The following is a 14,687-nucleotide window of genomic DNA, read 5'->3' on the forward strand; positions in this document are numbered from 1 at the left end:
GTTCTGCATAAGAATTATGTAAGCACATAATGGTAAAGTTAAACAAACAAACAAACAAACTAACTAACAAATGCTGAGGTAGGCCGTCTCGTTTAGGGAAAAGGCAGAGAAAAAGAAGCCAGAAAAAGGAGACTAGGAGGAAGCTGCCGAGAGTAGAAGGATGGAGCCTTGCATAGGGTAGGTGTCCGGTGAAGAATATAAAATATCCCATCTAGCATAATCAAGCATAACCCCGTGTAGAGATGCTGTAACCAAGTTAGTCATACCCTTCAGACCTCATCCTGTGTATAGCTCTACTGCTAAAAGGCGTCGTTCGGTTTGTAACCTGCCTTTTATATCTCAGCGAACATTTTCAAGTGAATACTCGCCTGCATTATTTTTAATGCAGGACCCACTATAGGATTAGTGGCCTTTCTATATAATGCTCCCCGAGGTGAGAATGGGGAGAGGCGGAGCCCATGAAGTTAGAAAGGCCGGCTGAGCTTTGGGTGGGGGTGGAAGGGTGGGAAAAGGGAGGATGAGACCTCCTCTGGGGAAGCGGGAACCTGGCCGCTGCCTGCGGGTCGCGGGGCGGCCGGCGGGGGCGCCGCGGAGGCGGAGGAAGGGGCGGCGCGGGGCGGGGCGGCGCGTAGCGGTTACTCAAGGCGGGCAGTTCAAACCGAAGGAGGGAAACGCGGCGGCCCCACGCGAACGTGGCGTGGGGGTTGCCATAGCCGGGCATCCCTGGGGGCGAGGCGGCGGCTTCTGCCCGGCTCTCCCAGCGGCGGCTGCCTGTCTCCCCTCCCGCCTGGCCCCGCGGCCCGGTCGGTGCGGGTGCGTCTCGGTCTCCAGGTGGGCGGGAGTGGGGGGGCCCAAGTGTGTGCGGGCTTCCGGGAGGTCCCGGGTCCGGCCCCACTTTGCTTTCCAGGCGCTGGGACTAGAGAGGTGCCCGGAAGCCGATCTCTTACCCGCTCGCTCCGCTCCAGGGGACGCCCACCCACCCTCCGCCTTTCGGTGGCGTTCTGGGTCCTGGAGGCGGAGCCGAGGAGACCCCCGTTCCCCCGCTAGCTGGGCCTTGGGAAGGTCCAGGAGGGACGAACGGGGCCAAAGAACGCCCTGGTGAGACCGTTAACCCCCCACCCGCTGATAGCACCTTGGGGGAGTAAATGACAGCGCGGCGGCTTACACTGCATTTTCAGAAAACCCGATTTTGGGAAGGTTCCTCAGTTCCCAGACTAGCTGGAGAGAACAGGGATATTGAAATTACCATTATCTGGAAAGCTGAAAGGAACTCAGAATCATTTAGGCCTTTTCATGTGTTAGGAATAATCCGTGCAGTATGTACTTTACGTACCTTTCAAATCTTAGCGGTCATCACGTTGCTGCACGTTCCAATTGTCCAAACTAGAGTTTCTAATTGGTAATACTTTGGCATGAGTTTTAAAGGCAAAGTGAAAGATTTTCTTGTTTGGAAACTCACCTAACTGACATCTAAGAACTCAAGACTTACTGATGGTAAGATTTTCCACTTTAACAAATGAAAATTTGGTTTTAATATAGTTAAATAGTAAGTATTACATTCTCTAACTTAACAAGTGGTCTTCAATTGAATTATAGTTGACATACAATATTACATTAGTTTCAGGTGTACAGCATAGCAATTCTATATTTTTATACATTATGAAATGATCACCTTGATAGGTCTAGTTATTATCTAGTTATTATCTAGTATGATACATATCATTATTATATAATATATATAAGTAATCTAGTATGATCTAGTTATTATCTAAGTTACTACAATATTATTCATTGTATTCCTTATGGTGTATACATTCCCAAGGCTTATTTATTTTATAACTGGAAGTTTGTACCTCTAATTCCCTTCACTTATTTTGACCACCCATTACTCCCATCCCCTCTGGCAACTTTGGATTTGTTCTCTGTATCTATGAGTCTGTTTCTTTTTTGTTTGTTTGTCTGTTTTGTTTCTTAGATTCCATAATAAGTGAAATCATATGGTATTTGTTTTTGTCTGACTTATTTCACTTAGCGTAAGACCTTATGAGTCCAGTCATGTCACAAAGGGCAAGATTTCATTCTTTTTTATGGCCGAGTAATATTTCATTGCATATATGTACTGCATTTTTATCAGTTCATCTATCAGTGGACAGTTAGGTCTCTCCCATATCTTGGCTCTTGTAAATAATGTTGCAATGAACATAGAGGTACATATATCTTTTGAAATTAGTGTTGTCATTTTCTTTAGATAAAGAGCCAGAAGTGGAATTGCTGGATCATATGATAGTTCTATTTTTAATTTCTAAGGAAACTCCACACAGTTTTCCACAGTTACTGCACCGATTTGCATTCCCAGCAGCAGTGCATGAAGGTTCCTGTTTCTCCATATTCTTGCCAATTTTTTCTTTTTTTAGAACAAATAGACTTGTGTTCTCAACACTCAGGAGCCTGGTGTTTAAAATATGAGTACAGGGCGCCTGGGTGGCTCAGTGGGTTAAGCCGCTGCCTTCGGCTCAGGTCATGATCTCAGGGTCCTGGGATCGAGTCCCGCATCCGGCTCTCTGCTCAGCAGGGAGCCTGCTTCCCTCTCTCTCTCTGCCTGCTTCTCTGTCTACTTGTGATCTCTCTCTGTCAAATAAATAAATAAAATCTTAAAAAATAAAATAAAATAAAATAAAATATGAGTACAAAGGAGGCCCATTTGATTAATTAGTGAGCTGTTGAATCAGTAAAATTAAGTAAGTCAATGGCCATTTCAAAATTTTGCATGAGTCTTTTAAGATGATTTAAAAATTAAGTTTTGAAGAACCAAGTTTTGTTTGAGACCAACATCTTGGGATAATAAAAAGATGGTCTTGATGACAGAAGAGAAAGCACATTGGAGGTAATTTCAGATGAATAGATGAACAGAAAAAAATTATTTTTTTCTTTACATGTGTATGTTTATATCAAATGGCTTATGGGTGGTAAGGGGAGAGGATATCTGCCTTTCCATTCTGTTTCTAACAATTTGCTTGTTTCCCAAATTCTAGCATGGTGAGACACCTAGTGGTAAGGTAGAATAGTTACAATTGCTCTAAAATTTAAGAAGGATTTCTTGACCTAATTTTAACTTGCTTTGTAGACTGATTCTCAAAGAAGAGGAAATATTCATGGGTGGAGGTGCAATGTGAAAGCTCATTATATGTCATTAACTTAATATTTGGAAAACAAAATTGTCTTGAAACATAATACAAGTTATAGAAAGCAAAGTTTGATTATCTTGGCTGGTAAGCATGTACAGAAGATAGCAGTCATTCTTATGATCTCTGGTGATCTAGATCAGAAAATAACATGTATGAGATTTACCAGAATTGAATATAAGTTTAAAAGGTTGAAAAACGCTTAGATATTTTTCCCAGTAGTAATCATCCCATGATCATTTTACCATAAAAAATCTTGTTTTGTGGTTGAAATAGCATTTGTTGTTGTTGTTGTTGTTTTTAAGAACTCATTCACTTAAGCACTTAATTACTATGCATAAATATATTACTCATTCATAAATATAAACTCATTCGCTTAGGCACTTAATTAACCTAGACATAAATATATTACTTTCCCCATTATAGACAACTAAAATATACTTTCCCAGGATCTTTTAATAGAGAAAACTCATGCATTTGGTCTGGAGAAAACTTTGAAAGAATGACAGTTTTCTTAGTGTTCTTTGAATAATCTGGAGAAATACCAGAAACTATGAAAATTTTCTTCCTTTCACACCCTTTAAGATTTGAGTTTTGAAAAAGAAGGAATGTGATAATACTGTTAAGAAAAGATTGAGGAACAGACCTGTATCCCTGGGGCAAATAATACATTATATGTTAATAAAAATAATTAATAAAAAATTTAAAAAATAAATTACTGGAGTTGACTGCTGAAAAGAACAAAACGCTGAGGAGAAAAAAAATCAAAGAGAAAAAGTAAATTTAAAAAAAAAGAAAAGGTTGAGGAGTATTTCCTAGTGTCGTTCCTTACACATATAATTACTGAGTAACTCATTAAGTGATTACAAAGTAATTTACTTGAATTCTGTACTTGTAATTTCAAGAATATTATTAAGGGTGAGTTTCCCACAAAGAGTTGTCTGTTATCTGTGAATTCAAGCCTGCAGCTGGACCTGATGTCTCAAAATATTTAGAAAATGAGACAAGAATAACATGCTAGGTTTGTAATGGCCCTGTATCTCTGAGGCACTGGTTCATTTTGGTTAGCTCAAGAAGAATGTATTAGTAATTTATCAATCAGCCAAGGAGTCCTTGCAAAGTTATGCGTCTGGGAGCTCAGACCTTGAGAATGGTCATGGGGATTGGATTTCTGTGACAGGCCTATGTTACAAGTATGAATAACATTATCCTGGCATTGCTTGGTCAAGTTGCAGTCAAATCTAGTGGCAGCACTCATTTGACACATTTCCAAAAACATGTTCAAAAATTGGCATATGGGTTTTTTTTAAAGATTTTATTTATTTATAGAGATCACAAGCAGGGACAGAGGCAGGCAGAGAGAGGGGGGGAAGCAGGCTCCCCGCCTAGCAGAGAGCCCGATGCGGAGCTCCATCCCAGGGCCCTGAGACCAGGACCCGAGCCAAAGGCAGAGGCCCAACCCACTGAGCCCCCCAGCGCCCCTGGCATAAAGTTTTTTAAACAGCTTAAATACCAGAACTTTGAAGGGAAATATCCAACTGACTAGATATAGGCCAGTATGAATAAGCTAGAATATTAAAACTATTATTATGTACTGTTAAAATCACAAGGTAATAAAATCTAAAAATGATGCTGCCAGATTTTTCCCTCAAGTGTAGTTAAAGAAAATATTTGTGCGTAGCACTTAGACTATGCTTAATCGAATTATCTGTGAATATGTATAACCCCCATATTTTGGTTTTTATGATGCTAAAAGTTGGGTAAAGTAATATACAAATGAGTATATAGTAGAGTAGATTTATTTTTTATTTATTTTTTAAAAGATATTATGTACTTACTTGACAGAGAAAGAGAGCACAAGCAGGGGGAGCAGGCAGAGGGAGAAGCAAACTCCCCGCTGAGAAGGGACCCCCCCCACGTGGGGCTCCATCCCAGGACCCTGGGATCATGACCTGAGCTGCAGGCAGACACCTAACAACTGAGCCACCCAGGCGCCCCCTAGATTTATTTTTTAAAGTAACTTTTCTTATTGCCATAACATTTTCTATTATTATTCATATTCCTAACAAGTAATATATTTTGGTATAAGCTGCTAGGCTACTCATTTCAAAGAAAGAATAAAATTTGTTTTCCCTTTGTAGAAACAGATTTGAAGATGTCAGAGAGACGTTCAAGTCAAGCTTGCCATGGAGCGGGAAAGGAGGTAGACCGTCCTGCTGTCAATTTTGAACACTCCAGCTTCAGAGACTTTTGCTCCACATCTTCATTTCAAGATAGTGGCTACAATGAGCTGTTACAACCTTGCAACTTTGATAATACAGATAAAGAATTTTTTGGAGAGAAAGAAAAAGGCCCAACATTAATCCATGAACATCCTGAAATTTCAAATCTGGGCTTAACTCATACTTTAGAATCTCCAACTCAAAAAAAGAGATTTTTCTTTTCTAGGAAGGAGAATGATAAAACTCCAGAACTTTGTGAAACCCCTAAAGTCAGTGGAAAAAAACGTTTACTGCGTAGAAGGTTGGACATATCTTTCTCTCTCCTAAAGGGGGACTTTGAATCACAAAGTAGTTCTCTAGAAAGTAGTATAAACCAAGTTCTCAACTTAGAAAAAAATATTCCAGGCAGTGCTTCAAGTTTTCCAAGACAAACCAGTTTTAGTCCTTTAGTTACTAGTTCTTTGAAAACAGAAGAAGCAACTTCCAGCAGTCAAAAATTGAGACTTAATTTTTCTCAACAGAAGACTTCCACAGTTGATGATTCCAAAGATGACTGTAGCCTATTTGAGGTTGAATGTATATCTCCGATTCAGGGTAATAGTTTTAAAGACTCTATCACACATGACCTTAGTGATAGCAGTCTATTTGTTAATGATGAGAATATATATCCCAAACTTCTGGGCTCTTCTGCTAGTAGAACATCTTATGGAACAAACGAGAACTTATGTGTGACTCCAGTAAGTAGTCTTGTAGCAAACATTAAATTTAATGCAAGTCAAAGGCTGTCTCCTACAGCTGAAGTGAAGGGCAATATTTCAACACCTGAAGACAGTGGTTTTAACTCACTTTGTTTGGATAAATCAGAAGATTCCCTCTCTGACCAGGAGGGTTCTTTTCGAGAACTTGGGAAACAAAAAGGAACGGTCAAAGTGGAGGACACCATAAAAAAGTCAAGGCATCTTCGAAGGCTGAGAAGATTGTCCACGCTTCAGGAACAAAGCTCACAATCTGAGACAGAGAGGGACTCTGACTTGGAAACAACACCAGCGGCTGCTTCAGACACCTCGGAGAATCAGCTGAGCAGTTACAATGAGATTTTAAGCTTTAAGAATTTATCAAAGACCCCAGCCTTGCAGTTAGTGCACGAGCTTTTCATGAGAAACAAAAGAAAAAGATTCCAGCAAACTGGTGCTCATGAATGGTTAGAAGAGAAGGATGGGGGGCAAATAGCCGTACTACAGTGTGTCCTCGCAGGACTGATTGGCAAGAAAATGGGTATAGAAAAACTGGACATCTTAACAGAATTAAAATATAGAAATTTAAAACATATTCTTGCTATGGTTTTAGGTTCCTTGACTGCAGAAAACCTATGCAGGTAAGAAATAAAAATTTTTTCTGAAGTAAAACTTCCTTCTTGTCACTTTTTTTTTTTTGGAAAAGCTTTTCTATGAGTTGAGTAGTTGTCCTGTTTTTTATTTGTTTTGTTTTATTATTTATGTCTTTGGTTGTCTTACACTTTATCAAAGTGTTTTGTGAGTTTCCTAATAGTGGTTTACTGAGCTTCCTAATAGAGCTTACTAATATGGTTACTTCTGTTTAAATTCTTGTTTTAGGGATGCCTGGGTGGCTCAGTTGGTTGGGGGTCTGACTCCTGGTTTTGGCTGGAGTCAGGTTGTGGGGTGGAGCTCTGTCTTGGGCATGGATAACAGTGGGGAGTCTTCTGGGGGGTTTTCTACCCCGCCCCTCCACTCCAACCTCTGTTTCTCTCTCTTTAAAATAAATAAATCTCTAAAAAAAATGAAATCCTGTTTTAGAAGCATCAATGTAGTCTTCTGGATAAAGTTCATGTCACTATCATTTGGGAAGAGAGTTTCTAAATGTTGAACTTTAAATTTTCAAGATGGTAAGCTATATTCCGCAAAAGTTATTTAATGATTTATTAGTTCATATCTTGTTTTCAGATTGCAAATTGTATTAAAGTTATGACACTTGGCCAGAAATAATGTAAAGTATTATGGTGACTAAGAAATGATAACATACAAAGGATACCATTTAATTATTTAATCTAAATTCTAGAATCCAAAATGATGGTTAGCTTTCATTTTAGGGCTTAGTTGTTCCAGAAACCGAGGGAATATGGATTAGTGCATTTTCATTACTAACAGGGCAGTGTAAGGTGGTTACTTTTGGGAATTTCAAGTAATTAGAAACTGAAGAATTTCTGTTAACAGAAATTCTAGTATATTGGATGCTGCTACATAAAGAGAAACAGACATTTAGGAGGACTGAGGACAGGAACTAGGGTTACAAAGACTGAAGTGAGACTGTGTTCATACTGGCAATTTTGGGGAGTTGCAAGACTATCAGAAGACAAGACCCTTGGGAATGCCATGGCTAGGAAGGAGGAAAGTCTGTAGAATAGGACTTCTGCAAGGCAACAGTTGGGGAAGGGTATGCAGGAGCATTTGTGAATTTGATTTTTGATAGAGATATGTCAAGAGTTTGGGTCATAGAATCCTTGCTGTTTTTATGGCTACTACTTCTATTAAAGCCCTCCTTCACCTTTCCTCCACAAATTATTTATAGGCCGTTGTAGAGAATTGTAGAATTTCATAGCTGGAAGTCTTTTGAGACATCTAGTCTATCACGTATTTTGAAGATGAGGAAACTGTGTTCCAGAGAATTTAAGTGACCTGCCAATAGTCATTCAAGGAGATAGGAATATATCTAGGTCTATAATTGAGCTCTCTGATTTTTTTTTTTTTTTTTAAGAGAGGGAGAGGTAGGGGTAGGGACAGAAGGAGAGAGAATCTTAAGCAGGCTTCATGCTGGGTGTGGAGCCCAATGCCAGGCTTGATCCCACAACCCTGAGGTCATGACCTGAGCTGAAATCAAGAGTCAGACACTTAACTGACTGAGCCACCCAGGTTCCCCGAGCCCTCTGTTTTCCAATCTAATACTGTCTCACAAACTCATATTAAGATTTAAGGCCTTTCTAAATAAACTTGACCTAGAATGTACTTGGTGTAATCCAAGTGGGACATAGTGTACCTGTATGTATATGTCTTTTAAAAAATGTTTGAATGAGATAAATTGTTTAAGAAATCAAGGAGATGGCTGAAATATAGGAGGTTTATTTTTCTATGCTGTAGTATTTGGATAGAGACCAGTTAAAAACTTGGGTGATACTTTTGGGTGCTTGCTTGTGGGAACAGTTGATATTCGGTCATATTTTTGTAATTACCTCTTTTCCACAGCCCTCCAAATGCATAGTATTTGTACTGCAGAATGCATGTATAATGTTAGCAGAATTGATTCTCGGTAATGTGAGAGATTATGGTCAGTTGGAATAACTGTGGCAAATACCCAATTGCATAGCTCATTTCTGCCCCATTAACAGGTGACTTCCTGCCTTTTCCTTCCCATCAATCTGATATAAGACACATGTACTGGCTTAGGGAGAGGCAAGGCAATTGAAGTGGCCACAGTAACCGGAAGGACAGTATTACCTCCTTAAGAGCAAGCGAAATTTTTGTAATTGTCTGATCTTATTCCCTATGATTTAAGTTAGAGTAATAAAAAAGACCAGATTAGCAGCTGAGAGATTTTCTTTCATAATTTGTATAGCCAAAGTTATTGATAAATGGGCAATCACTGGATATAAATTGAGTTTTTTTGTTTGTTTGCTTTTTTATCTGCTTCATTCTTATCAACTTTGGTTTCTAAAACAGGAACTTTGTAGTGTTACCCATCATAATGATTGGCACTTAGTATGTCCAGTGAATTATTGATAGTTCTAATGTTTGTTTAAACAAAATGATAAATTTGTTAAGTGCATTCGTAGGAGGAATAAACACCCCTTGCTCTGTATGGATGATAATCATTTTCTACACGTTGTGTTCCAAAGTTTTGATTTTAGTTGCACATTTGAATGTAAATCCTCTTAATCAGTCTCCCAGTGGACTCATATTGGCTTTATATGAAACTATGTTTTTCCTTTAACCATTTGTAAGATAATAACGTATTGATATAATGCTGGCATGTACTTAATATTTTAATGGGAATTCTTTCGTATGGTGAAACAATATGGGACAACAATGTAGGTCAAGTCATATTTTACTGTCCAAAATCTTTAAAACAAGTTTTTCTTATTTTCATATGCAAAAAATGTTAATTTTGTGGAATATGTGCACTATAAAGACCAATGATTTTGTTGTAGTGTTTGGAAAGTGAGCAGAAATTGGCGTGAAATTATTGTTCAAGATAAAAAAGCAAATCGGAGGAGGAAATTCTATATCTCACAACTGAAAGCAGATTCTGAGGTAATGTATACAGTATTTTCTCAAGTGGATTTGTAAAAATAATAATCACAAATTGCCAGACAACCTAATTTGGTTTTCCTGCTATCTTTTAACCATTTTTCATTTAGCAAACATTCACTCATGGATGTTTTACCTCTCCCAAACTCCATTTCCTTCCAGTCCATAAGTGAAGTAGACTGCCCAGCATCAAGAGCATCCTCGGGTTTGTTGTTGAAGTGTGTGTGCTGTTAGCAGGGTTTGAATACCAGGGCTCTGCCAGATCCTATTCATAATTAGATGTCCTTATAGCATTTTCTATCTAGTCTTTTGAGTGGATACTATGTGCCAATTGCTCAGATTACAATGGTGAACCTTTCTGAAATGGTGCCCATTCTCTTGGAGCTCAGGCCCCATGGGTGATACAAATAAGCAAGTGATTATAATACAGGTGTGTTAGGGGCAGCCCAGAGTTTTTCCTACCGGAACATTTTAAAGGGGCATTTGACACTGGGGAATCAAGAGAAGGCTTTTCAGAAGAAGCACAACTCTGCTGAGACCTGAAGGATGGAGTGAGTGGCTTACTGAGTGGAGATGGGGAGGAGCGTTTCCGTAGCATCGAGGAAGGCCTGGAAGTGAGTGAGTGTGGCAGACAAGCCCTGGTAAAGCATCATAAGCTTGTATTTTCTTGAAGATTTGAGAACCAGCTTTGAATTGATAGGAAAAGTTCTGCAGAAGCTGATTAATTCTTCCGAGCGACACTACTTTGTGCATCTCCTAGACATCTCATAACTCTGGCACCCGTGTGTACTGTATATGCAACTTTCAGACCTTTCTTGGCCATCAGTATTAAGAGAAACCACAAGAGTTCACTCTCTTATCCTTGTTCTAGTAAAAAGCATTTAATGGCATAAGTAAATTTCTAATTTGACAAAATATGATAATTGAGCTGACACATGGTTTAAACAAATATTAATACCTAGATACAGATTGGTAGGTTTCTCATTATGATGAAATATCAGGGACTGCACCTAACTAAAATGTTGACTCCATTTTACTTTGAAGAAAAGTTTTAACCTTTTTCATCTATGACATTGTCTTATAGCTTATAGTTCCTGGCCACTTAACTGTTGCAACTTCTGGCCCTGGGAGCTTATAATCGAGAAAATATAAATCGCCTTCTTAACTTCTGATCTTTTTAGAGTGCTGCTCTATGTGCTAAGGACTTACTTTAAAAAGTTTTTTTAAAAAGATTTTTTTTAAAAAGATTTAGTTTTTTTAAAAAGATTTTATTTATTAATTTGAGAGAGAGCAGCAGAGGGAGAGGGAGAAGTAGGCTCCCCACTGGGCAGTGAGCCAGACTCGAGGAGCTGGATCCTAGGACCCTGGGATCATGACCTAAGCTGAAGGTAGACTTTTACCCAACTGAGCCACCCAGGAGCCCCTTAAAAAGACAATTTTTTAAAAGATTTTATTTCTTTATTTGAGAGAGAGATCGGGCACAAATGGGGAGAAGCAGGCAGAGGGAGAGGGAGAAGCCAACTGCCTGCTGAGCAGAGAGTCAGAGTGGGGCTGGATCCCAGGATTCTGGGATCATGATGTGAGCCAAAGGCAGATGCTTAACAAACTGAGCCACCCAGGTGCCCCCGAAAAAATTTTAAGCAAGCATCTGTTAATATTAAACTGTTAGCTCCATGTATATTGTACATCCTACAAGGAAAGAAATGTGGTTGTGTTTGGCAACACTTAAGGTAATTCTAGATAAAATATTCTGTCTTCATCTCCTGGCCACCACTTCTTTGTTCCAACTTTATTTCTTAAAGGACTATACTTTTTCCTTACTTGAACTTTTTTCTCTTATTATGGTTTGCTTTTTAATTTTTTTTCAAAGTAAAACAAGTACATGGTTTAAAAAGTCAAATTGGGCTACAAGGCTTGTAACAAAACACATTCTCTTGTCTGTCTTTTCCTACCCTTGATTCTTGCCCCAAGTTAATCACTTTCAGTTCTTCGTTTGTTCCTTTTCAGATTTACCTCTACATTTCTAAATAGCATGCCTTTCCTGCTATTTCTTGGCTTTTTTTTTTTTTTTAAGAATTTGTTCTCCAACCTCTCACCACTTCTACCACTACCTACCCACCCACCGACCCGTCTCTCTGAACTCCTTTCTTCTTTTCTCCTCTCACTAATGTAACCACACCACTATTTGGGAGTGAATCAGAATTAGGTGCTGACATTATTAAGACTGTGTTGACATTATGAGTTTTTGACAGCTGAAACATGCAGTACACTATGATTACACCTTTTTTCTATGTAACTTTTTTTTCCAGAGTTAATAATTGCCTAGTTTCTTTCTTTTGTTTTGCTTAGTGTTTCTCTGTACAGATCCCCGATTCATCTCCTATTATCCACCAGCACTGGAAATCTCCTCTGTGTAAGTCCAGACAAATCAGGTATTCTTCCTGTTCCTTCCTCTCCCTAGAGACATCCTTCCTGGTGCACTTTGCCACCCTATTCTGATACGGACCAGTTGCTTTCCACGTGAACTATCTTAATGTATATCATTGACCCAAACAGAAACATTACGAGACAAGTTTGTTTGATGGTTTTCCTCATACTTGTATAATGTCTCTGAAACCTCCTTACGTATAAAAGTTAGAAGGCAAACACCAGCTACGTGTCATGGGATCTCAATTTCATCTATTTGCTTTGCAGCTGTGAGAATGAGTGTTAGAATTGGGATACGCCTTTTCCATCGAATTTCTTAATTTACTATATTCCTCACTATTTTCTTATAACCATGGAAATGAACAACCAGACAGGGACTCCACTCTCACATTTAAATATCTTCCTGTAACATGATGTGACCATCTTTGAAAAATTTCGGCCCTCACGAATATGTGCCTTAGGTTGACTGCTTTGCCTCCTTTGCTCAGAGATGGAAGCACACGTTTTAAACTCTGGGAGGCCTGGGTTTAGACTGTTTTATTCACTTGGCACCTTTAGGAGTTCTATAAATACTTGTTAAATAAATGAATATTTATTCTGTAGCTGAAATGTGTTTCAACAATGTATCTCTATTCATTTTGTTGGTTCATACACAATCACTGTGTTTACCAACCACATCGAAATCCATCAAAATTTTGGTATGCTGTTGTGTTGTGTTCTTGTGTCCTAGGCTGCAAGTTATTTATACAAATGTCCTATAAAGAAATGTATTGAGTCCTTGAAAAAGTTCATTTGTATTCATTCTAGTTTTAGAAAACCAATATTCATCCATTACACTTATGCCTATGTTGTTTTAACTGTTAATCACAGAATTTTTCACGACCAGCTAATCTTATTTCCTATATTTATCATTCTATAATTTCTCTTATTTTCTCTCTCCTTACTTTTAGGAGCCAGTTGTGGCAAAGGGAAACTATCAAGGGAGAGGAAGCACAGTTTTAGGTAGACACATGAGGAAATTCACTCTCAGTACATTTTATTTTGATAAATGTTCAAGAATGCCAATTTGTTAAAAAACAAAAACAAAACCTTGTATTTTTCCATTATCAACCTGAACAAAATAGAGGGCTTATTGAAAATATTTCTAGGCTGAATATTTAAGTAATGTGGAAATCCAGTTCAGAGAAGAGATACCTTTTTTCTCCTTTTAAAATACCAAAGATTTTTTAATTAAAATGTAAGTATAAAAATGATTCCAGTACTTACACATATTATAAAAACTAACTAAACTAATTAGATTTCATGGTCTAACCAGGCCCATTATTCTTCTGACATGTGGCTAAGGTAAGAAACCTTCAAAGAATTCCATGATACCCCATAGCAAACTTTACAAAGATTTGCCTCTTCTTAAACCTTGACTTAAACAGTGAATCTTGGAACACCGAAAAAAAACAAAATAAATCTTTAAAAAAATTAAAAGTTCAAAAAACCAAAAAACAAAAAAACAAACCTTGACTTAAAAGAGGGGTTTGGCCAACTCCAGTCTGTGGGCCAATCCTGTCCATCATTTCTGTTTTTAAAGTAAGTTGCTTTGGAACACAGCCTTGCCATTTACATAGCACTACAGCTTCTTTTGCTAAAATCGCAGTTGAGTAGCTGTGACTATCTGGCCTGCAAAATGTAAAATATACACTATTTGGCCCTTTTCTGGAAAAGTTTGCCAACCCATGCCTTAATCAGAAAAATAACCAATAATGCAAGCTTAAAGCTAACATTTATTGTTTTAACATTGTTCCTCTATATTTCTTTGACATTTAAATGTTAGATAAGAGATTTTTTTGTCTAAAAAGGAAAGTTTAGGGAGAAAATTCTAGTGGAATTTAGTGTGAAATCACTTTCGGTGTTTAAATACACGTGCATCAGAAAACTGTTCTGGAACTTTTGATATTACGGTACTGACCCTTCTTCTCCTTTACTGCAGGGAGCTAGAGTAAATGTCGAGGATGCCGCCACTAGGCTCCACCTTTTAAATCGATCAGCTTTAAGATCCGTGCAAGCTCAGGCTAAGATACCAGGTTTTCAGAAAGGAGAAGTTTCAACATTTTCTCCTTGGGGAGAAGTTTTGACACCTATAGCAAGTTCTTCTGTTACCCCCTTAAGTAGTAAACAGGAAGCATATGTTAAGGTGAGTATTTCTCATAAGTTATTAGAAATAAATATTTAGAGTTTGAAATAAAGTGATTCTCTGGATGAAATTGGAAGATTTAGTGTGTATGCTCTCACTGCAGGTTGCCAAAACACTATTTATTGATGAAGCCTTAAAACCTTGCCCCAGGTGCCAATCCCCTGCTAAGTACCAGCCATATAAGAAAAGGGGACTGTGTAGCCGCACAGCCTGTGGTTTTGACTTTTGTGTGTTATGTTTGTGTGCTTACCATGGGTCTGAAGAATGTAGTAGAGGAGCAGCAAAGCCAAGAACTAGAAAAGATGCTCTTCCAGGAAGTGCCCAGAGTAAGCGGAATTTAAAACGCCTTTAA

General features: G+C 38.4%; 1 protein-coding gene across 1 annotated transcript; it reads left to right on the forward strand.

The window, feature by feature from the left end:
* Positions 1 to 1,438: 1,438 nt before the first annotated feature.
* Positions 1,439 to 14,687, forward strand: LOC111146818 (F-box protein 43). Its single transcript, XM_022502514.1, has 5 exons — positions 1,439 to 1,494; positions 5,324 to 6,779; positions 9,624 to 9,726; positions 14,132 to 14,335; positions 14,439 to 14,687. Exons 2-5 carry the CDS (start codon positions 5,338 to 5,340, stop codon positions 14,685 to 14,687), a joined length of 1,998 nt encoding a protein of 665 aa, XP_022358222.1. The 5' UTR covers positions 1,439 to 1,494; positions 5,324 to 5,337.

The sequence above is a fragment of the Enhydra lutris genome, unplaced genomic scaffold (assembly GCF_002288905.1).
Source record: "Enhydra lutris kenyoni isolate GAN:26980312 unplaced genomic scaffold, ASM228890v2 scaffoldscaffold14, whole genome shotgun sequence".
NCBI classification, from domain to species: Eukaryota; Metazoa; Chordata; class Mammalia; order Carnivora; family Mustelidae; genus Enhydra; species Enhydra lutris.